General features: G+C 39.5%; 1 protein-coding gene across 3 annotated transcripts in view; it reads right to left on the bottom strand.

Moving 5' to 3' along the window:
• SKAP1 (src kinase associated phosphoprotein 1) overlaps window positions 1–24,252 on the bottom strand; it is a 443,107-nt gene that overhangs the window by 376,463 nt on the left and 42,392 nt on the right. The window contains exon 3 of one of the 3 annotated variants that reach the window (XM_034415557.3): window positions 7,834–7,859. The exons of the other annotated variants lie outside the window; for them this stretch is intronic. Coding sequence (XP_034271448.1) covers window positions 7,834–7,859 — 26 coding nt within the window. The remainder of the gene's footprint in view (window positions 1–7,833; window positions 7,860–24,252) is intronic. 3 annotated transcript variants of the gene reach the window in all.

Below are 24,252 nucleotides of genomic sequence, written 5' to 3'. Positions count from 1 at the left end.
CCCAAGCAGCAGAATTTATATTAATGAATGTAAACATTTCTTTGAAGAACAAAAATATCCTTTTATGTGTTCTAATCAGGTCTTTTTTAAAAATTCTGAACACAGCTGTCTGCTTCACTGTCTCTCCAATGACGCCAGATGCCCAGTTCATCAAGAAAATGCAGGAAAACAATGATTTGAAAGCAATTAGGAGAAGCGAGACTCATATTAAAATGTGATAACACCATCCTAGTGGGAATTCAAGGCACCACTGCATTTTTGACATTTCTGTGTTGCCAGAGATGAACATGTGTTAGAAATGGAGTTTCCCCTCCCTTGACACTGAATGAGGATGAGTGGCTATCATGTGGGAATTTTATTTCTGAAGCCAATGAAAGAAATTAAATTAATATAAGGCATTTTTTAAAATATTCCATGTATTCAAATTTATTTTTAAGAAGAAAAAAGCTTTACCTTAACCAGATTTTTTTTCATGAACATGAAGCAAATATTAACCAAACCAGTTCCACTGTGAGATGGGAGAACATCATAGCCATCAGCATGCAAGGTCTTATTATTCTTATATATTTTTTCCATGTAAAAGTATATAGCAGTATGAATACTGTTTTGTCCAGTCTCTGGCATGTCTTGTGCCACTGCAAACTGACTGATATTAGGATTAGTGACATCTAGTTTAGAAGCAGTCGTGTTCTACAATGGTTTTATAAACTTTTTTTCATGCAAGGAGCAATTTATGCAAAAATGTATCTCACCTTAAAAAGCAGATCATTACACATAGTCCTCAACTTACAATCATTTGTCTAATGACTGTTCAAAGTTATAACAGCATTGAAAAAAGTGACTTATGACCACACACGTTTTCCACACTTACGACCATTGCAGCATCTCCATGGTCATATGATCAGAATTTGGATGCTTGGGAACTGGTTCATATTTATGAAGGCAACATGTCCCAGGGTCATGTGATCACCTTTTGCAACCAAGTCAATGGGGAAGCCAGATTCAGTTAACAATTGTACTTCTAACTTAACAACTTTGATAAACCTCACTGTGAGAGTTGGGACTAATATTTCTAACACCATGTTTCTGAGTACAGATTCTCCTCAGGGCTGTTGTTCACTTTGCTGACCCATAACTATTGTGCGATGTTTGCTACCAACCAGGGGTGGGTTCTACTTACCTTTACTACCGGTTCGGAGCGGGGCCATGCGTGCATGTTTGCTTCACTTGTGCGTGTGCGCGCTCTTCTGCGCATGCACAGAAGCATTTTGATGATGTTGGGGTCGGTGGGTGGAGCCTCCCACCGGTTTTACTACCGGTTCTATAGAACCGGTGCGAACCGAGGGCAACCCACCACTGCTACCAACCATATTGTGAAGTATGCAGATGATACAACAGTGGTGGGCCTTATTCAGGATGATAATGAAGGTGATTACCAGGAGGAGGTTGAGAGGTTGATGAAATGGTATAACAGAAACAGCCTGGTTTTAAATGTAGGAAAAACAAAAAATATCATTGTTGATTTCAGAAAAGGCAGGCATAGCCATACACCTCTGTGTATTAACCATTCAATTGTGGAGATGGTTAATAATATCAAGTTTCTGAGTATGCAGCTGATGAGCAGGTTAACCTGGTCGCTCAACGGTGAGACACTGGTGAAGTGGTCACAGCAGCACCTGTGTTTTCTGTGTCATATGAGAAGAGCAAATCTTCCTGCCGCTATCCTTATCACTTTCTATAAAGGGACGATTGAAAATATCCTGTTGTATTGTATTACTGTGTGGTTTGGAAGTATTATTGTTTCGGACAGGAAGGCTGTGCAGAGAGTGGTAAGGATGGCAGAAAACATTATTGGAAGTTCATTTCCTTCTATCTACGACATATCATATAAGCAATTCTTGACCGGGGTATACAGGATTGTCAGGGATGTCACATCCTCTCCATGACCAGTTTTCTTTGTTGCCTTCTAAGAGGAGGCACTGCAGTTTCCAAAACAGAAAAACTAAATTCTGTAATAGTTTTGTACCAAACAATATCAACTTTGTTAACTCTCAAGATTCTTTTCTCCACTATATATGCAATATGATTGTAATAGTGGTAAAATTCAAAAATTTTCCCTACCTGTTCTGTGGGCATGCCTTGGTGGGCGTGGCTTGGTGGTCATGTAACCAGGAAAACCAACTATCACACTTTACACAAAAATAACACAAAAGCTACAAAACTGGCTCACACACAATGCAAAAGCAACTGGACTTCACAAAAAAGGGACGTTGGTTTTACCTGATACGCTCCTTCTTGTTGAGTGGAGATAGCATCCAAGAATGGGTTGTCCTTGTCTGCTAGCCAATAGGACTGAGTCTGTCAAAGCTGTGAGGACACGCCTACCCCAATGGTCCCCAACTTTTGGCGAAGGCATAGAGACAGACCCGATGTGCCATGGTCATCGGTTCTTCCCCCGATGGGCCGAGGACCAGCCTGGCATCAGGATAGGGCTGGATGCTATCTCCATTCAACAAGAAGGAGCATCTCAGGTAAGACCAACGCCCCTTCTCCATTGCAGTGGAGATAGCATCCAGGAATGGGACATACCAAAGCGGTGTTGCCTTTATGGGTGGGCCGCAGCCTGGTCCGAGGTCCCCTCATCCACATGCACTCTTTGGAGGACCCGCCTACCAAAGGCCGCCTCAGCCTCAGCATAGCTGTCCACTTTCTAGTGCTTGATAAAGGAGACAGTGAAAACCAGGTAGCTGGTTCTTTCAGAGAGGCTTGCGTTGCCCATGCTGCACTTGTGGCCGCACTCCTTGTGGAGTGTGCTGTTATACTCTTGGGCAATGGAAGGGCCTGTATCTCGTAAGATTTGGTGATACATACCAGAATCCAGTGGCCCAGGTCAATGGTGAGACCTTGGCTGCTAGGGAGGCAGGCTGGAATGACAGAAAGATCGACTTCACCTTCCTGAAAGTGGAAGTTCATTTGATATAAATTCTGAGGTCCAGCATGTGCCATTTCTTTTCCAGGGCATGCACTGGATTGGGGCAGAAGTTGGGCAAGATAAGTTCCTGGGCCTTATGGAACCATGAGTTCACTTTTGGTATGAAGGAAGGGTCCAAATGAAAGAGCCTGATAGTACAGTGGACTAAAGCACTGTTATTAACATCTGCTGCTTGCAATTACTGCAAGTTCAAATCTCACCAGGCTCAAGGTTGACTCAGCCTTCCATCCTTTCAAAGGTAGGTAAAATGAGGACCCAGATTGTGGGGGCAATAAGCTGACTTTGTATCAATATACAAAAGTATGAAGGCTATTGCTTAATACATTGTAAGCCACCCTGAGTCTCCGGAGAAGGGCGGCATATAAATTAAAGCAAAAATAAAAATAAAAAATCACTCTGTTAAAGTAGAACACGATATTATGGCCACCAAGAATGCTACCAGGAAACGCAATGAGGCCTCTCTCAGTGGTTCAAATGGGGCCTCAGTCAGCACCTGTAGTACCTTAGTGAGGTCCCAAGTAGGGTATCAGTGAACCACTGGAGGCCATAGGTTTGTTGCGCCCCTGATGTACCTGCGGATGATCGAGTGGTGAGCACGGGAGTCCATCCCCCCACAAGTAAGGACCAATGACAGAGCAACCACCTGGCGATGGATATTGTCTATGGCCTAATAAAATTGGGACATGGAGATAAGCCTCTGTAAGACGAATAGACGTCACCCTTTCTGATGCTGCCCAAGATGGACTGAAGTGAATGCATTTTGAACTGCTTGTAGATGACAAGGAGCCTGGTGGCTCAGCAGATTAAAGCACTGTTATTAACATCAAGCTGTTTGCAATTACTGTAAGTTCAAATCTCACCAGGCTCAAGGTTGACTCAGCCTTCCATCCTTTCTAAGATAGGTAAAATGAGGACCCAGATTGTGGGAGCAATAAGCTGACTTTGTATAAAATATACAAAAGTATGAAGGCTATTGCTTAATGCATTATAAGCCGCCCTGAGTTTCCGGAGAAAGGCAGCATATAAATCAAATTTTAAAAAATTAAAATTAAAATAAAAAAAAAAAAACCAAGGCGGTTCAGCCTTTACAGGTCCAGAAATGTCCTATTACCCACCCCCCCCCGAGGATTTCAAAATCACAAAGAGAATGGAATAGAATCCCATCCTCTGCTGGTCCTCAGGAACTGGTTGGGTCACATGGATCTCCAACAGATGTTGAATAGTAGTTTCCATGAGACCTCATTTGATTCTGTTCCCTGAAATGGGACAGCGAATGAAAAACCTCAGGGGTGTGGAGAGGAACTCTAAAGAGAGGCCCGAGCAGACCATCTCCTGAACCCATGCATCCATAGTAATGCTCTCCCATTGCCTGGCAAACATAGCCAAGCGTCCCCCAATGAGAGAGTCAATGATGGAATTACTTCTGGCGTCTGAAAGAATGGCTTCCTCCCCCTCAAAAGGGCCCTCTAGAGGGAAACTGCTTATACCTCCCTGCCCTATTCTGTTGCTGGTCCTGTTGGACAGCTTATTCAGGTCTTGATGAGACCGTATGTCTGCTGCAGGGATCCTGTCCTGAATTTGCTGCAACCACATCAAGGAAGCCCTATTTAAAAAGGAGGCCACCATGGAGGCCTTGACCACCCAAACAGTGGCCTGGTGGGCTTTCCTTAGCTTCTGCTCTGCCCATCGGTCTTCAGGTCGGAGGGCCTCCTCTGGTGAATCTGTCATTACAGAGAGTGTGACCAACGCTGCCACTAGGCTGTCCACCAATGGCACTTGAAGTGCTTTGGACAAGTCTGGGCCCATGTTATAGAATCTCTTATCCAGGGTGCTGGGATTTGGCCCTACCCCAGGGGCCGCCTACTGTTTCTGCACCACATCCAAAAATAAACATGGTGAAGGCACCACTTCAGTCTCTGCTGTCCGTTTGGAGAACAGCGAGCCATGGGTCACTGTGGTGGGTCAAGTGCTGGCAAATGGCCTGCCAAGTGAGTTATATTCCTAGCCTTATATAATAAGGGCTTGAATAATGCTGGACAAAAGAGCCAAGCCATCCTCTGACAGGTCTAAATCCCTTCCTCTGAAAGGGAGTGATGAGAAGAACCAGGGGAATATGTCTCCTGAGTGGGCAGAAGGTCCCCTTTAGCCTGGTCCATAAGAGGCAGATCTAGAGGTAAGGACTGGCCAGATCTGACAGAAGCAGCTGTCTGGCTTCGTTGTAAGCCAGCTGCTCTGCCCTGCTTAATGGCCTCAGAAATTAAGGCTTCCATACCAGCAGGGATATGGATGTCTTGCCTCTCTCCTGAGAGGGTCCCCGCTGTAGCTGGGGTAAAGGAAGCTCTGAAAAAGAAGCTCTTTTCCTGAAAGGCTGTGGGCAGGCCACTAAAGCTGCAAATGGATCAGGGAGGGTGCCAAAGTGTGACTCCCTGTTGCTGGGCAGATTGCTTCCTATAGATGAATGTTGCTCTGCAGTGCCATCTGGCAATAGGGACTGAGGTGGCCTGCTTCTACAAGCTTTAGGCTGAGGCAACACCTGTCCCACATTTTGGTGGGAAGACTCCTTGCCAGAAGTCTGAGGCTCTCTCCTGTGGTTAGCTTCCTTAAGAGCTTGGCCACCTCCTGCTTAATTGCCTTTTGGCACCTGGCTGCCTCCCGGTCTGCTGCCCTTTAAAGCCTTCTGAAATGCCTTTGACCTCTTAGAGTTCTTAGTCAGGGCTTTCCGGCTGGCGGACCTCGATCCCAAGGCCCCTGCAGCTCCACCGCTTCCCAGATGACAATCTGAAGCTTTCCCCATCAAAGCGGTTTCTTCAAAGACAGCGGCAGCCATGGTCGCTGCTATCAGATTGACAGTCCAAGGCTTTGGCTAATAGTGAAGTGCGAAATTCTCGCCTAGCCAGAAAGAAACAGAGCATTGTCCCCAGCTCCATAAAGTCCCTGGGTCAGCATTCCGAGCAATGCCTGACCTGGTTGCCCTGTCATGATCATGTGCCAGAGATCTGACCCGCCGCAATGCGGCCCTCAGCAGGCTCGAGCTAAAAGCTCTTCTCGCTGGAATTCAGTGGTGATACAGCTAGCAGCTTTGGTGGTATAGCTGTCACATTGGTAGTATAGCTGTCAAAAAGGAAAATTGGAGAAGTATCCAGGAATTTGAAGCCCTCAGTAAAAGCACATCTGTCTTTAGCTAGGACTGAGTCAAAAAGCTGGAAACTGTTGGGGTAGGCGTGTCCTCACAGCTTTGACAGACTCAGTCCTATTGGCTAGCAGACAAGGACAACCCATTCCTGGATGCTATCTCCACTGCAATGGAGAATGGCCCCTGCAACAAGCAGGAACTTCACAGAGTCACAGAGAGCTCAAAAACAAACTATCACACTTTACACAAAAATACTGGTTCAGGCAATAGGTAGTAAAAAAATGCTTTAAAAAGAAAAAAAAAGTTCCCAAGATCGCGCAGCACAGTTGATTGTCACAGCTTATTGTCGGAAACTTTTTTAAAACTTTTTTTAAAGCATTTTTTTTACTCCTATTCACCTGAACCGGTAGTAAAAAAAATGCTTTAAAAGGTTTTAAAAAAAATTCCGACGATCAGCTGTACCATGCAATCGTCAGAACTTTTTCTTTTTAAAGGGCGAATCAGTAGCATTTTTACTACTGGTTTGGGCGAACTGGCCCTAACCAGTAGCATTTCACCCCTGGATTGTAATTAAATTATATATGTATATTTGTGTTTGTATGTGTGTATTCTTTTGAGAGCGGGCAGTGCCAGTGTGTTCACAGAAAAAAGTGACAATGTTATCTTATCTTATCTAACTGTAGTGATTCACTTAACAACTGTGACAAGAAAAGTCATAAAATTGGCCAAAACTCATTTAATATCTTAGTAACAGAAATTTTGGACTCAAATGTGATCATTAGTCCATGACTACCTGTATTAGCTTGCACCAATATCAATTTTGGAGGACATTTTAGCCTACTGTATATAGTATACATAGGTATCATTTCTTTTTATGGCAAGAAGTAACTGGCAATGTACCACAGAGAACCTGAAATCTGAATCGCATAGTCTGCAAGTCATGTCTCTTAAAAATATTTTCCTTCTACAAATCTACCAAGTAAGGAACCATGCTGAACCCGTCAAGCCATTTTAATACCATGAATTCCATTTGATTTCCTAAATGTAAGAACTGAGATACACAAAAATGAAACACATATGAATCTGTAGCACTTTAGTATAAACTATACTGAAAATGGCTGAACATTAAGTACATTTTTATTGAATTGTAAAAAGTTATAATTCTTTAAAAAGCAGTTTCTAATATTACATCAATTAAAAAGCTTTTTAAAATTGTCTTCTTATACTTCACAATAACCGTGCCCCAATGCCCTAAAGTAAGGAGGAAAAAAGCAAGAATCACATACTAAATTAAAGAAGAAGAAAAAAAATAAGAAAAATACCCCTAGGAAATAGGGGGAAAGATGGATTTTAAAGAATATGATGGAAAAGAGTCAGCAAGATTTTTACTTTAAAAAACCTAATTCTCTATATAATATTTCAGATTTTTTTTCAAACCAGTTTCAGAGACTTAAACAAAACTATACGGAATTCAAGCAAGCTGCCAAAATATAGAAGATCCATGTCTATGCTATATAATGAACTATAAAATTGTTGAGGGAGGAACAGAGATTCCAGGCCAACATGTTAGGAAAAAAGTTTTTGCTAGCTAATAAAGTTTGCAGATTTATTTTCAATGTAATATATTATCCCTCTGTCATCTGTAAACAGACTGTTAGTCTACATCATCATCTACTTTCTTTAAAAAAAAAATTAAATGTACACTCACCTCCTGGTAGGAATCCCCACTGATACCTAAAAAGAAACAAATGACAAAGACCTGTTGAAAAACAGAATCAACACAAATGTTTGTATATAATATAAAGTTTGTATTTTCTATTGACTGCCCTGTTATTTCTAAACATCTTAACAGATTGTATATTAGGCAGTTTTTAAATTTCCATTTTATATGCATTTACCTGAAATCAATCTTTCCATTGTTATTATTTTAGTATTTTTAGCAAATCCAAATCTAGAGAAGTAAAATTAGCAAAACTTGATCAAACAAATAGAGATTTTTAAAATGTTCAATTTAAATAGCATTGTTGTATGGGTAGTCCTCAATTTACCGTACAATCTTTCATTTTGTGACCATTCAAAGTTACTTATGACCATTGCAGCATCCCCATGGTCACATAATCAAAATTTGGATGCTTGGCAACTGGCCTATATTTATGTTGCACTGGCACAAAGTCAAATGGTCACCTTTTGCTATTTCCTGATAAACAAATTAAATGGGGAAGCCAGATTCACTTTACAACCGTGTTACTAACTTAACAACTGCAGTGACTTGTTTAACAACTGCAGTAAATAAGGTCATAAAATAGAGCAGAATTCACCTAACAACTGTCTCACTTTGCAACAGAAATTTTGAGTTCAATTGTGATCATAAGTCAAGGACTATCTGTATTTTCGATCTTACAATTTTTTTTTTCAAAATTATAGCATCTTTCCATGATGAAAGATGAATAGCAAGTATCTTTTGATTCCTAATTGTAAAACTGATGAAAAAGTAGTGTTAACAGTAAGATTTTTCTGGAAAGGTTCTTTCAGTTGAAGGAAGCTCCATTAGTTACATCAGTCACATTAAGTGCAGTTTAGGGCAGCTTGACACTTCCTGCTTGGGCTATCCCCAGTACTGACCATCACCACTTCCTGACTGCAGACATGGGTGAAATTTTTCTTCATTCCATCGCAAGCCTATTGCAAATGCCTGTATTTCCCAGCTGCAGTTCAAATCTGCTGTTGGCTCCTTCAAGACAATCTTAAGTACTTTACAGCGAAAGGACTCCAGCACCTGGATGTATTTTAGTAACAGCCTTAAATCCAATTGAATGCACTGTCTGCTGGGAATATTTCCCTCCAGCAATTGGTTGGTTACCTTGAACTATTGGGCTGCTATGCTCTCTGTTAGTTGGCAATTGCTGGTTTTTGTTAAAAAATAATATTGTGATGCCCCATTAAATCAATGAATATCTACAAGTCTAAAAGGTCATGTATTCAACTCTGATGCCTCTCACTGGGCACCCTTTCCATTCCTGCCCAGATTGAGTGAAACCTGCTACCTTTGTTTTCACACTCCTTGCCTATGCAGCTCTTTACTTCTCTTTACTTGTTTTTTTTTTTAGTCTTTTAAGTTGCAAGTTATGAACAATTTTGTTTTTAAGAAACTGAACGATCTGTTCTTCCTTGTAACAAAGGTTCTGTACTGGTCCTATGACCATAATAAGGATTTGATTTGAAGTTTCTGTGGACCTTCAAAAGAATGTAAAAGTGAAAGAACAACCTGTCCCTCAATGCTTTGATTATTGTAACATCTAAGGGAGAAAAAAAACAAAAAGTCAGTGTTAGTGTCCAAAAAATTATGTGGGAAGGGATGTGAAGGTATCCATGTATGCAAACAACTGGGAAAGTAAAGCAAAGTCACAGAGATTAGTGAGGAGATAAAAGAAGACTGGTAGATGGGTCCAGCCAGTGAGATTTGCCTTTCCTGCAAGGGTGGAAAAGACAAAAAACTAGATGTCATCAATCAGGTTTTGCAATGGCCATTGTTCAAGTCTAAGCACCAGCCAGACACTGTTGATAACTCACTGTAATTCAGATCGGAATTTCTAAACTTGGCTTTAAAAACAGCTAGAAGCAGTACAGGAGACAAGTAACTTTGTCTGAAGTACAGAATTGGCCATAACTGGTCTGGCATAGCAGACTAAAGCACGGTTATTAACAGTGTTATTAAGACCAGCTGCCTGCAATTACTGCAAGTTCAAATCTCACCAGACTCAAGGTTGACTCAGCCTTCCATCCTTTCTAAGGTAGGTAAAATGAGGACCCAGATTGTGGGGGCAATAAGCTGACTTTGTATAAATATACAAAAGTATGAAGGCTATTGCTTAACGCATTGCAAGCCGCCCTGAGTCTCTGGAGAAGGGCGGCATATAAATCAATTTTTTTAAAAAACTAATAATAAAATAAAATCACCTGCAAATTATCTAAAGCAAAAATGAGCCAACTTTTGAATTTTATTTAAGAGGTAGCACTTAATATTTAAAAGAACCCAACCAAAATCAGTCAACCAGAAATTTTTAAAACATTAAGCAATATAATAAAGTTAAAAAATAACAAAACAAAACGTAGAGGAAGGGAACTTCAAAAGGAAATCATACGATGAAATTTCAGCAGCGATAAAGAAGGGTTCTAGAGCCATACAAGCATTTCTCAACATATGCTTTCAATCATTTAGTTATCTATCCCAATATAAAAGCTGATTCAATGGCACACATACTGTATGACTTGGATCTTAGTTTAAGAGGCAAAGGTGTGATATAAAAATTATACTGAGCCATGGGATAAAACTATATAGGCCTCAAGGCTTTTGTCAAATTTCACTTCAGCATTAACAAACTGCTAATAAATTATAGTACTTTTTCCTCCTTATTTTGGCTTGAATGTAATTCCTGGGTTCCTACTGTTAATATTTCCATGAATCTAGTCCTGGAAAGTAATGTAACAAGATCAATATTTGATTTCGTTCAGGGTTTTATTTTTTCATTCTGATAATACTTTACAAGAGGATGCTTCATAATGATATAAGAGGACAGGGTCAGAAAATGGTAATCAAGTATATGCTTGATTAAAGCTTTGAAATATTTTGAGGAATTTTCTTGTCAAATAATATTGCTCGGAATAGTAGTAAAAATGACATTTCTGCCATACTTTTAAAGAGAAAATAAAGCCTAATGGCTAAGGCATCAGGCTAGATACTGGGAAACTGTGAGTTCTAATCCTACATTAAGCATGAAGATTCCTTTCTGCATGAGCAGGGGGTTGGACTAGATGACCTCCAAGGTCCCTTCCAACTCTGTGTTACTGTTACTTGGATTAGCCCACCTCACAAGCTTGTTATTATGAGAAAAATAGGAGGAAATAGTTTTTGATATGTTTGCTGACAAGTTATTTATAAAAATAACAAAGGCAGTAAATAAACTCTGAAATACACATAATCACAGAAACATAAAGAAATCTGCTCTCTCTCTGTGTGTGTGTGTGTGTGTGTGTGTGTGTGTGTGTGTGTGTGCGCGCGTGTGTGTTTATGAAGCAAACTACACTAAGAACAGATTTATTTACTTGGCTACAGTAACCCATGCCCTTCTCAACACCCAGTTAGAATATTGTAGTATTCTATACTTGGGGCTGATCTTAAAGAGTTTTCAGAAATTAAAGCAGCCCAAAATGAAACACCCACATCCTTTGAATGATCAACATTGGGAACATATTGCACCAGTTTTGTAGTCCCTATATTGGTAACCAGTTGGTATCTGGTCAAATTTAAGGCACTGGTGTTGTTCTATAAAAGCCTTATATGGCTTGGCACACATATGCTTTCAAACTACATTCTCCCATCATTATTAAGCTCAACGAGTTAGACATAACAAGTAAAAACTGCAGCAAATCTTGCATTTTGGGGAGATTTGGGGAGTTGAGGAGAGGTGATGCTGCTTCTTATTAGCAGTGCTGACCATGTGGATCAGCCTCCCTATGGATATCAAACCAGCTAATTCTCTGTTGGTCCTTCAGAAGTTCCTTGAAGACCAATTTTTTTTCAGAGAACTTTTTCCTGATATAAATATTGCATCTTTATGTTTATTTGCAGTTTATTTCATGATTATTTTTCCATTTTTTATTGCAGTTTTATTCCTACTGTAGTTGTTGTAATTTATATGTTCTATGTAAAATTCTGAGAATATTTTTATTGTAGCAGCAATAAAAATGATACTTTAATATTTACTTTAATAAATATTATTAAATATTAAACTGTAATAAATGATACATTCTTTTTAACTTTCTATTACTTACATTCCACACTATTCATTGGATTCTGAGCAGATAACAGTAGAATAAAACATAAAATACAAAACCAGATAAAATAGAAATATATACCTTACTGTCTGTGATGTTATATTTTTATATGCATTTTTGTTGTATATGTACATGTTCTTTTGAAAAAACCTACAGAAAAAAAGAACTTGCTAATACAAGGTTCCAACATTACACCTTTAATCTAGTGTTATGTCATATAACTAGTATGTATTTTTGAAATCTTAAAATATGATTCTCTGTTAATAATTTAGTGTACTGCATACTGTCAGAATTTCAGAGAAGAGAGTTGAATACTGCTCACAAAATGCCTGAATATTGCTTCAAAGATATTTACACACACCCCATTACAAATCCAGAGGCTTCATGGGATTGCACTGATAATGACCCAGTAACTAAGTCAAAATATGGTCTGTTTAGATTTTGGCTTCAACATGTGAATTTAATTAATTTTAATATATTTGGTAAGCCATGATGAAACAAACCATGGTTTAATACAATTCTATAAGGCATTTGGGACAAAAAGTTTTTAGGCTTTCAGTTCCTAAACTTTAATATTCAGTATGCCTAACTATAGCTGCTAATCAAATCTTTTTAAAAAAATAGAGGATGTGAAATTGCAGGCACAATTTAAGAGAACAGCAGGCATAACTGGAGGGTGGAATAAAATGTGCCATCAGTTTAGAGTCTTTGCATTGTCACAAGGGATCCAAGTCCAGAATCCCTTGAACTCCACTGTCCTATCTAGCACCAATTTAGTGGTCAACCAGATTCTTGAGTATAGGCTTCAATAGTTTATACTACAAACTACACAAATGGTTCTGATTCTTTGCACAATAATGGATTTAATAATTTTATCAAAAATAGTTTTATCATCCCTTCTTTACAAACCTTTCTTTGCAATCTCTAACAAAACTTTTTTTTCTTACTGACTTATTAATTTGTTCAGTTGCATTTTCTCATTTGTTAAGATTATTTTCTCCCAGTGTGGGGAGTCTTTCTTTGTTCTATACTGAATGATTTTTAATCAGAAAAAGCCACTAATACTTTTTGTTTAGTGAATTTGTGTCTTCTTTTCTTGAGAGGGATGCTTAATCTCTCTTGAATGTGTCTTCTTCATAACATTTATCATGCCAGGTGCCAAAAATGATTTTCTGTCACTTTCAATTTCAGTTTGACCAAAAGGATTGGTATATCCGTCCCTAACCCCTGTCATTTTGAATACAATACATTGGATAGTTTTCAAAAGTAAATCTGAGTTGCATTACATTACATTAGTTACATTAGACTAGCCAAGAAAAATTTTCAGTAGGACACTATAATTCTATTATAATTCTATATTATTATAGATTATAATTATAGAACCTATATAATTCTATAGGTTCAATGCAGACACTCATCATGGAAATCAACTGATTTTACCACTTCACTTGCAAATAGACACAGCATGGTATCAAGGATATTTCATTTTTTCTCCCACTCATTTTATAATTCATATCCTGATTTTATCTGTATTCTAGCATTTTATCTTCACAGTTTCCACTTCTGTTCTCTTTTTGGAGGTAAAGCCAGAGAATAGGGTTTGTGTCTATTGTATTAATCTGAATAATCTGAAAAGTGGAATAAACATACAGAGGAGGAGAAAAAGGAAGAGAAAAGGGGAAATTTTACAGGTATTTATGAAATGTTTTTCAAGAATTATGGTCCAAAGTGGAAGTAATATTCACATGATTTGTCCTTGAGTAACTATTTATAAATGCTAAAATAGTGGGAAAAAGAAACTCAATTAAGATTGGGAGGAGATTGAGGTTTTTAATCTTTATCCATATCATGATTTCATTGGAATCAATTCTTCACTACTTTTGTATAATGAAAACTTAGTGTCAACCCTGAAACAGTCCAATTCACCACTAAATTCTGGAGGGAGTTCATTAGGTCCATTGGATCTTCACAGGGATTTAGCTCAGCATTTCATCTGAGTACCAATGGGCCGTGGAATGAGCAAACACAATGGTGGAGCAGTATTCGAGGTGTATGTCAACTATCAGCAATCTAATTGGGCAGAGTTACTGCCGTTCACTGAGGCGGCATACAATAATGAGGTGCACAGCAGCACCGGCCTGACCCCTTTTCAGGTCACCAATGGCATGGAATTCATCCCCATGCCTGAACTCCCCAGGGAACCCCTCCTCATCCATGTCACTAAATGAATGGATAGAGTCGCTGAAAGAGGCATGGAAAATACCAAGTGGGCTTTACGAGAAGTGGCAAAAACCCATAAAATGCAAGCCAACAAACACCGCAGCTTCCAAGTGCCTTTCTGAATGGGCAGTAAGGTTTACCTCTCAACGAAGTACCTAAAGTTAAAACTCACTTGCAAAAAACTAGGACCAAAGTTCATAGGGCCTTTCCCTATAGTGAAAGTAATCAACCCTGTTATAGTACAGCTTAAACTCCCTCGCTTGTTAGGGAAAGTGCATATGATCTTTCACAGCTGCTTGTTAAAGCCAGTGGTAGGCTCCCACATCAGGCCAGTAGATCTCGCAGCCCCAAAACCAATAGCGGTGCAAGCGCATTACGAGGTAAAGAAAATCCTGGATTATAGATTATATAGGGACTGGTTGCAGTGCCTAGTGCAATGGAAAGGATATTCACTATCTGAAGCCACCTGAATCAAGAGTTGGGATGTGATGGCAGACAGGTTGGTCAAATAGTTTCATGATGAATACCCCAGAAATCTAAGTGGCCTCTAGGGGGAGGAAGGGGAGGCTAGGCTGAACCTTGAGTAACCTCTCTGTGATTTCTTTTCTTTGCAGTACGTCTTTTTCAATTAAGGGGGGGCACCTGTCAACCCTGAAGCCATTTTGAAGCTTCATTGTTGCCACACTGAAGCTGAAGGATAGGGAGGGGGGAATAGAAATAGTTAGGGTTTTGCAAGCAAAACAAAAAACTTACTCATGGGAACACAAGACATTCCCACAGGTGGCTGGAGAGAGGAGGAGTGAAGTTACTAGCAACTGGACAGCATCATGATTGGACCATGTGACTGATTATTTGGGAAAGGGGAAAAACTTTTAATTAGGTGAAATCTGTGGGAACATTCAGAATCAGTTTTTGCCAGCCTGTGCCAATATGATATATTCAATAAAACTATTCTTTGAGGAATCTACCTGCCTCGGAATTCTGTTTGCTATGGGTGTATTACTTGGAACCCTGACACAGTGTATTAAGCAAAGTATTTTGTAGCACTGGATGGAAACAAAACTAACATTACAAACTCACAACTGTTAAGCTCAATTCACAGCTCATGAGAGGGCATGATTTTTTAATATATAAAATATCAACTGCTAGTTGATTTGTTCAACTTCCCACTAGCCTTGATCTAATATTTTAACTTCCAACAGCAGATTTAACAACACATGCTTAGTTTTATAAATACTATAATGATTTAGATTTAGAATACCCATATTTCTGCCTTGAATAGCCTGATGCTATGAATCTATATATATAAAAGCAAAAAACCATTTACACATCAGTGCTGGGTTTCAAAAAATTTTACTACCGGTTTTGTGGGTATGGCTTGGTGGGCATGGCAGGGGAAGAATACTGTAAAATCTCCATTTCCTCCCGAACAACTTGGATTTGGGAGGCAGAGAATAGATGGGAGTGGGGCAGTCAGAATTTTTACTACCGGTTCTCCGAACTACTCAAAATTTCCACTACCGGTTCTCCAGAACTGGTCAGAACCTACTGAAACCCACCTCTCTCACACATCATCACAAAATCTCCAGAACCGTAAAGCCTACAAACTTGAAATTTGCCATGTATGTTCCTCTTGGCTTCTAGGTGCTTACTAAGAAAGGATTTTTCGAAATGACCATCAGATCATTAGTATTTCCTATATTATTATTAACAAGCTCTGATGCTAAGTTCTATTCCTCCTCCCCACCTGAAAAGAAATCTGTTCAAAATGCAAAACACAAGCAGAGGAGAGGAGTTTCAGTTTCAGTTTCAGTTTTACTTTCACAGCAGCAAGCATTTACTACAGAACAGTTGAGCTAAGCCATGGCCAGGCTCCTTCCTGTCTCCTTCTTGCTCACACAGCAAATACTTTTTCACTGTCCAAACAGCCCTCTGATGCTAAGGAGTTCTACTCCCCCTCCCCACCTGAAAAAAATATGTTCCAAATGCAAAACACAAGCAGAGGAGAGGAGTTTCAGTTTTACTTTCACAGCAGCAAGCAGGGGATAGGATAGGGGAGGCTTCTATGAGGCAAGCCTGAGGGAGAGAAGGGGGATAAGATAGGATAGGCTTCTGTGGGCCAAAGCTGAGGGAGAGAAGGGGATAGGGTAGGGTTAGGGTAATTAATTTTCAAGCTGTAAGTGTCGATTTATCAAGCCTGATCACATAGTTATGTAGTGGACCACGGGTATTCAGCTAGTCTAATAATAAAATGAATTTATAAGTTTTCTTTAAAAATCTATCAAATACGGTAAAACATCTAAAATATTGTATAGCATAGGATTCTCTAAAGCTATTATTGTTGTGGTCAATGTTGTTATTCAAACTACTATTATTTAAAATAGTATTTTTAAAATTATTTTCATATAATAAATATTTGGTGGTCAATGAGCAATCTGAAACTTCATGAAACGATCAATAAGCTGAAGAGTTTAGGGACCCCAGTGTAGAACATTTTCCTGAGTAAATCCTTGTTAACATGAAAGGAAAGCTGCACACAAATAGCATAAAAAAACTTTCCATGAGGTTTACATATGATACTTTGCAGCTGATACTTTCCCAAAGTTCAACTTCTTACTTTGATATGGAAGATATGGATACAGTCAGCATTTGGTTTTTGCTCTGAGTGCAAAGTTCTATCAAGCTCAGAACAGCATCAGTGATATAAAAACTAAGGACAAGGAGCCACCAAGGATTTTAGAAAGTTGGCAGGTAAAGAAATCCATTTAGTAAAAACCTCTACCCTGCAAAACTGTTTCAAATAAACAAGCCATGAGACAGATCCATAAAGTCTAGGTATAATTACACTCTCCTGTACTTCTGGCCAACAGAGAACACTAAAACCAACACAGCATGTATTTAACTTAGATCTCAACAAATCTGGGTTTAACTTGTAATGTCCACCCAAGGAAAAATAATTGAAGCTAAACAGGTTTACAAGCAGGGAAGAGGGAAAAGGGGGCCGGAAGTACAAAGGAAAATCGTAGAATGCGTCATTGATGTCTTAACCATTTAAAGTACATTTCTGACACAGTAACTGGGGTGAAGTGGAGAAAATGTGAAACTAATCTAACTAGTCAGTATTCATTACTTACAGTTTCAAGTTTGGAAATTATTTAGTAAGCTATAAGAAAAAACAGAAAAATAACTCCCATCATACTATTCCATCACTATGCTAGCTAATACTGATGAAAATTACAGTCAATATTTTGAATGGAAGAAATTTAGGAAAGGCTGAAATTAGCCATAGCACTATGAATTATAAAGCATTGAAATCTGCTTGGCCTGTAATAAAACTGGTTCTTCATCTATAATCTTGTAGTTTCCGGTAGTAAAGGTAAGTAGAACCTACCCCTGGTTGGAAGAGACCTTGGAGGTCATCTAGTCCAACCTGAAAACTGGAGTGTAACCCTCACAAGCTGCTTAAAAACCAAAGTATTTTTTAAAAAGTTGTATATCCCACCTTTGGGGTTGACACATAGCTACTCACTGAATGAGTAGCATTCTATTCTGCAATCAAATCTTTCCTCTGTTTCCTCAACCCCTCCGTTGTAGACTTTTCATGAAGACTAATGGGATTTTAAAACATGAGCCAGAGAAGAAAGAAGAGTGTTAATTGAACATTTCAAAAAGTTGGGAAGTAGAAATCTTTTCATTCTATTCAGCTGTACATAGTCTGATATACAGATTAATTCCTACTTCTTAGTTAGACACCACTGAAGTAGACATGATGACTGATCAATAAATGCATATGCACAATATTTCAAAGTACCATAATAAGAAATTTCAAGAGTTTCAGCATCTACTTAGAGTTCATTTCCTTAAACGTTAAGTATTTAAACAGTATTTCTAAGAAATAAGATTTACATTACAGAGAATAAGTTTTCTTTCATTGCAATTGTTTCCTTGACTTTTTTCTTGTTATTTATATGTTGAAATATTTTTTTTCTTGTCTTTTGATTTTTGCTGCAGGTTTTACTTCATTCTAAGCCTTTGCTATTCTGACTTCGTAGATTCGGGCTATCTGCTGATATTCTGCTTTAGTTATGTGTACCTCTTTCCATTTTTTGTACTTGTCCTTTTTGTCTTTCAGTTTATCAGAGATATCTTTGTGTAACCATGTTGTTTTTTTCATGGATTTCTTGTTTTTCTTTTTCAGTAATATTGTCCTGGACTGGACTTTTATGATCGTATTTTTCAGAGATTTCCAAGCTTCTTGAGTTGTTTTCCCCTTTGACATTTTCATCCATGAAATCTTTCCTAAGCTCTGAGTTTGTTAAAAAACGGCTCTTTTAAAGTTTAAGACACTGGTTGGATTATGTTCTATTGCATGTGTTTGCATTATATTGAATTCTAATATGATGTGGTTACACTCCCCCAAAATTCTGGCTTCAACTCCCTTTATCACTTCTTCTCTATTAGTAAGAATTAAGTCCAGTATAGCTTTCCCTCTAGTTCTGTCCTCTACCTTTTGGATGACAAGTTGTTAGCTAGATTGGTTAGGAATCTGTTCGATCTCCCACTTGATATCAGGGTAGTTAAAATTTTCCATTACTACTGTGATATGTTTCTTATATACATTTGTTAATTGGTTAGCAAAAAGTTCATCTATTTTTTTCTGCTTGGTTGGGTTGCCTGTAGTATATGCCTATAGCAATATCATTCTTTTTCCCTTTTATATTGACCCATGCAGAGAAGAGCAACTAAGAGAATTAAGGAACTGGAGACTAAATCTTATGAAGAATGGTTTCAGGAATTGGGTATAGCTAGTCTAGAGAAAAGAAGAGCTAGGGATGACATGACAGCAGTATCCCAGTATTTGAAGGGCCGCTACAAAGACAAGGAGGTCAACTTATTTTCCAAAGCACCAGAAGGCAAGACAAGAAACAATGAATAGAAATTAATCAAGGAGAGAAGCAACCTGGAATTAAAGAGAAACTTTAAAAACATTGAGAACAATTAATCAGTGGATGTCAACCCCGACGCACCAGCCACCCCAGAGCTACCATTCAGCCAAGGTACCGCCACCCTGGAGCTGCCTGCCAAGCTGCCAAGCCCGAAGCTGCCACCCAACCGGGGCACACCGCACCACCACCCAGGAGCCGCCACTCAAGTCGCCAGGCCAGCACTCAACCCCCGGGCAGCGGAGAAGCCCAGGAAGCCCAGGAACATGCAGGCCGCCAAACAGCTGAGAGGTGGTCGCTCAGTGCTGACATCATCAGGGAGAACCATGGAGGGACAGCAGCAGCCAGAAAGCAGCCCGTCGGTTTCAGCCCATCCTGGACAAAGAGTGGTGGCTGAACCAGCTGGGAGGCAGATGGTGGGACAGAACCATGGACGCTGAGCAAACTGGCATCATGAAACTAAGGGCCAGATGGCAGGCTGATGACTGCTTCTTCGCACTTCCAGGTCACGTAGGAGGGAGCTACGCACGTAAGTGGGTGGGTTGGTGCTGAGTAGTTAAAAGGTGGTGGGGAGCATGGGCAAGTAGCCCTAACAAGAAATTCATTGAGTTTCTTTCCTGTGATTGTCAGTTTGTGCCAGAAGGGGAATAAACAAGAATTAAAAAACCAAGTTTGTGTTTGGAGTCTTTCCTGCCTTTTTGGAAACTGACAGTAGAACAGCTTGCCTTCAGAAGTTGTGGGTGCTTCATAACTGGGGGCCTTTAAGAAGAGACTGGATAGTCATTTGTCAGAAATGGTGTAGAGTCTTCTGCTTAAGCAAGGAGTTGCACTAAAAGATCTCCTTCCAGCTCTATTCTAATTGATTGATATCTTGCCTGCCTATTCTCCTTTGGGGGGAACTAGAATATGAAGTAATCATAGACTCTCCAGCCTCCTTCCTGAAACACAGCCACTATTCCTTTGCTATCTTAAAAAAAAAGGCATTGTATCAAGACATCTCTACTAACTCTTATTTACAGAACTGTTTATATTTATAAGAAGATCCAGCCCAAACCTACAGTATGATTCTGTTCATTGTACGCTATATAGAGTGTTCCTCAAGAAAAAGTGAGGTGGACAACATAAATGAAGACTAGTAGAAGGAATAAGACAAAAAGGATTGTGGTAAAACAACCCTCCTTACAGATTGTTGGAGCATAGCTATTAGTACCATAGTAGCTTGGATAAAACATGAACAATTATGCTAAATAGAAGTATCAATTTCCAGGTAGAAAAAATATCAGTGCTCATCATAAAAAACTAATGCTGCAACTAATTAAAGATAACCCAGCGGACATTATAGGTTATTAACATAGAGATCTCCGCTACCTGACTGATCAAAAAGTCACATTCTTAAATACCACTTTTATCTGAATATCACAATATCTGATTTAATGAGCTCCTTATTGCTAGGAAATTGTATATTCCTTAGTTAAGCTAATGAGATATGTCTTATTCTTAAATTCCTTTTTATCATTTATTATTATGTCTGAATATTCAAGAATAATTTGAAAAACAAACATTTGGATAAACTGAAAAACTTAGAATTTTAAAGTGGGGTTTTTTGTTGTTGTTGTTTTAAAACCAGTAAAATAAAAGATATTCCAGCTTCAGTTCATTTAAACAAAAGCTCAATAAAACTTCTATCAGAAAACATAGCTTCACAGAATCTATGAGTTTCAGAGTCCTTTTTATTAATTTATCAGAGACTGTATTTATTTGATCTCTAACTTAAATTATGTGTAATCAAAACTAATTAGCAGAATAAATAATATGTTAAATTTGTATATATGTAGAGCTATCTACATGTTTGTCATCTTCATTTATGAGGAGAGATAATGCCATTCTGTTTGTACAATGTAGATTTCTACTGCTAGAAGCAAATATTTTCATATTTATTTGACATAATTATACAATACTCCAGGGGTGAAATCTAAAAATTTTCCCTACTGGTTCTGTGGGTGTGGCTTAATTGGTGGGTGTGGCTTGGTGGTCAGGTGACCCAGTGGGCATGGCTTGGTGGTCAGGTGACCCGGTGGGCATGATCAATAATAATAAATAATAAAAATAATAAAGTACACAAAACAATAAGAGGTACCAAAAACCAACTTTTACACTTTACACACACACAACGCAACACAACTGACTCACACATAATGTAAAAGCAGCTGCACTTGACCCAAAATGGCCCCTGCAACAAGCAGGAACCTCATACAGCCACAAAAAGCTCAAAAACCAAGTTTTACACTTTACACACACACAACACAACATAACACAACTGACTCACAATGTAAAAGCAGCTGCACTTCACCCAAAATGTCCCCTACAACAAGCAGGAACCTCACACAGCCACAAAAAGCTCAAAAACCAACTTTCACACTTTTTCCACACAAAATGCCACATACAGCTTTGTGAGATTTTGTGTGTTTGTGTAGTTAGCGTGAAACACTACAGAAACACACCAAATCTCAGAAAGCTGCACAAATATTTTATTTTATTTTATTTTATTATTTTATTTTATTTATATTTTAGATAAAAGTAACTAAATTTAAAACTTCCTTAACTTTAAATTGCTATGTCTAAAAAAAATAATAAAACTCCTTAAAAAAAAACCCAATTAACTATTTTTTTAAAGCTCCCAGAAAAAAAAAAAAACTAGTTACTTACCAAATTGAAGGCACAAGGCAGGCAGGCAGGCAGATTGCTCACCGACTGGATTGATTGCAGGCAGGCAGATTGAGTTGCAGCAGCCGAAGCAAGGCAGGAAAAGCAAGCGAGCCCAAAAGAAGCAGCAAGCTGCCAAGTAAGCAAGTGGGGACCAGGCGATTGGATGGGCATGGGCGGGGAGGGGGGCAAGGATTTTTGCTACCGGTTCTCCGAACTACCCACCGCCATCATTAACAGATCACCCGATCCATTCTGAACCAGGAGCATTTCACCCCTGCAATACTCATGTTCTTAACACCTCAGGAAGCCTTACAAAAATATAGTTAAAATATAATTAAAATACAAATTGCCAAAACCACTGAACATCACATTTCAAAATTAAATTATTTTGATAGTGAATAGAGCAGTTTCAAAATCTTGGCAGTTTTACATGGACTTCAACTCCCAGAATTCACTGGCCAGTATGACTAGATATTATGACAAGAGTGCTGAAATGAAACAATTTCCTTTTTATGCTATGGAACAGCACCTTAACTAGAGAACTGTAACTTTAAGTTATGATTTGCTTTAGGTTAAGTCACCTTGATCACACTATTCTTATACCAAATATCAACAGGGATAAATCCATAGTTAACCCTTTCAGTTTACAGACATAAAGCATGTGGCAATGACTGTGGAGAGCTCAATGTAAAAATAGAAATAATGAGGGAAGAATTTGATTTTCCCCAATCACACAATGGTTTTGATGCAAATATTCTCTAAAAAAATAGACAAAGTGATGCCTGGTGAGCTACAATAAAAAGCTTTTTCTGTCAGTTAGTTCGTATTATAAACTCATCAAAATTCAACCTCCCAGTTTAGTGCTTTTTAGGATGCCTAAGATTATTTTTAAAAGATCTACTCTCTTACATGAACTACTGGTGGAACAACTCTGTGTCCAATTGTCATGTTTATAACAGACAAAACCAACAATCCAACTAGGCTACCATAGCAATGAGGCGAATGCACCCCAGGCTGTCAACTCGCGAAGCATTCCTGACCTGCTCTCAAGTTGCCATAGACAGGGGGATGGGGAATCGAGCCTCACAGCTGCATTGAGGAACTTGCACTTCAGTCAAAACAAAGCACATTCCAGCCGGCCAAGTCAAGGTCATATCCATGTGGCCGGAAATTGCTTCATTGGAGAATGTGACTGATGACACACCTTGGGGGAAGGGGAAACAGGGTCAGAACCAGGACGCAAATTAAGTGAGGTCAGGGTTGGCTTCACTTGGTCCGTGCCAACATGAAACTCCTAATAAATAACTGGATTTCTTTTGAAGCTTGGCTTGGGGCTCATGATTTAATTAGGACATCGGTTGGAACCCTGACAGCAAGCTAACTCTCTCAAAACTAATCAAAATGACCGGGACTCCTGAGCCCTGGGCTCTCCAGTTGCTCCCTAGGGTGCATGGAGAGAAACTCAAGCTACCATGGCAGAGGGTGGACTATCCAAACAGAGCCTGCTCCAGGCAACCCAAAAGAAGTAGAACTTGCCTCCACCCAGGGACTTCCAGGACCCAGCAGCCCAATCAGAACTGGAGTGCAACTTTCCCTGACCATCTAAACCAAGACAGCCAAGACGCCTGCCCCAACAACTGAAACAAAAAGGGATAAGTATTGGTGGAAAAAAGTCCCTAAAGCAGCTGAGTTTGAATTCCTCCACCCTAGTTTCCAAGGCTGGGGAAAACTCCTGAGTGAGCTAGGAAGAGTGGAATGGATGTGGACTGGGAAAAGGCCAAACTCCCAAAAACTCTGATGGAACCCTTGGGGAGATCCATAGAGCAGATGAGGGAGGAATTTGACCAAGCTACCCTTCATGATGAGGGACTGTTGAGCCGCCCAAAAGAGAGGGGGGTTACTACTGAGCCCTTTGAAGTGAGGAGACACAGATGGGAATGCAGCCCCCCTTCTCCACCCACTAGGAGAATAAGCCCAAGGATGCAGCCAGTGCCTCCCCCCAAGCAACAGGCAAGCCGCACAAGGCAGGTGGCCGCTCCCCTCTCTACAAACTAGAGCTGAGGGAGACCACCAAGCCAGGCACATGGGGCCAACATGTAGAGGGAGGAGCAGTGCTGAACGAGCCACCCGATTCAGGGGGAAATTCAATGGGGACTCAGACCAGCGAGCTCTATTTCTTGATTCAGCTGGAGTCCTCTTAGAGTGCTACGGATACCTCTATCCATCCCACAGAGCCATAGTGAATACCATGCCGAGGGGCTATAGGGAGAAGCAAAGGAATGGCTAGCAGCCCTTCACAAGAGGAGAGCCCCCCAGCTGCAAGACATTGACGACTTCCTACAAGAGCTAAAAGTCAGATTTGAGGAGGTGGAGGAGGATCAGTACATGGAAGATGAGCTCCGAAACCTAAAGCAGAGAGGGCG

Source organism: Pantherophis guttatus, chromosome 4 (genome assembly GCF_059756535.1).
Source record: "Pantherophis guttatus breed Tessera chromosome 4, ASM5975653v1, whole genome shotgun sequence".
NCBI lineage: Eukaryota > Metazoa > Chordata > Lepidosauria > Squamata > Colubridae > Pantherophis > Pantherophis guttatus.
Note: the sequence above shows the minus strand (reverse complement) of the source record. Positions and strands in the feature narration are given on the sequence as shown.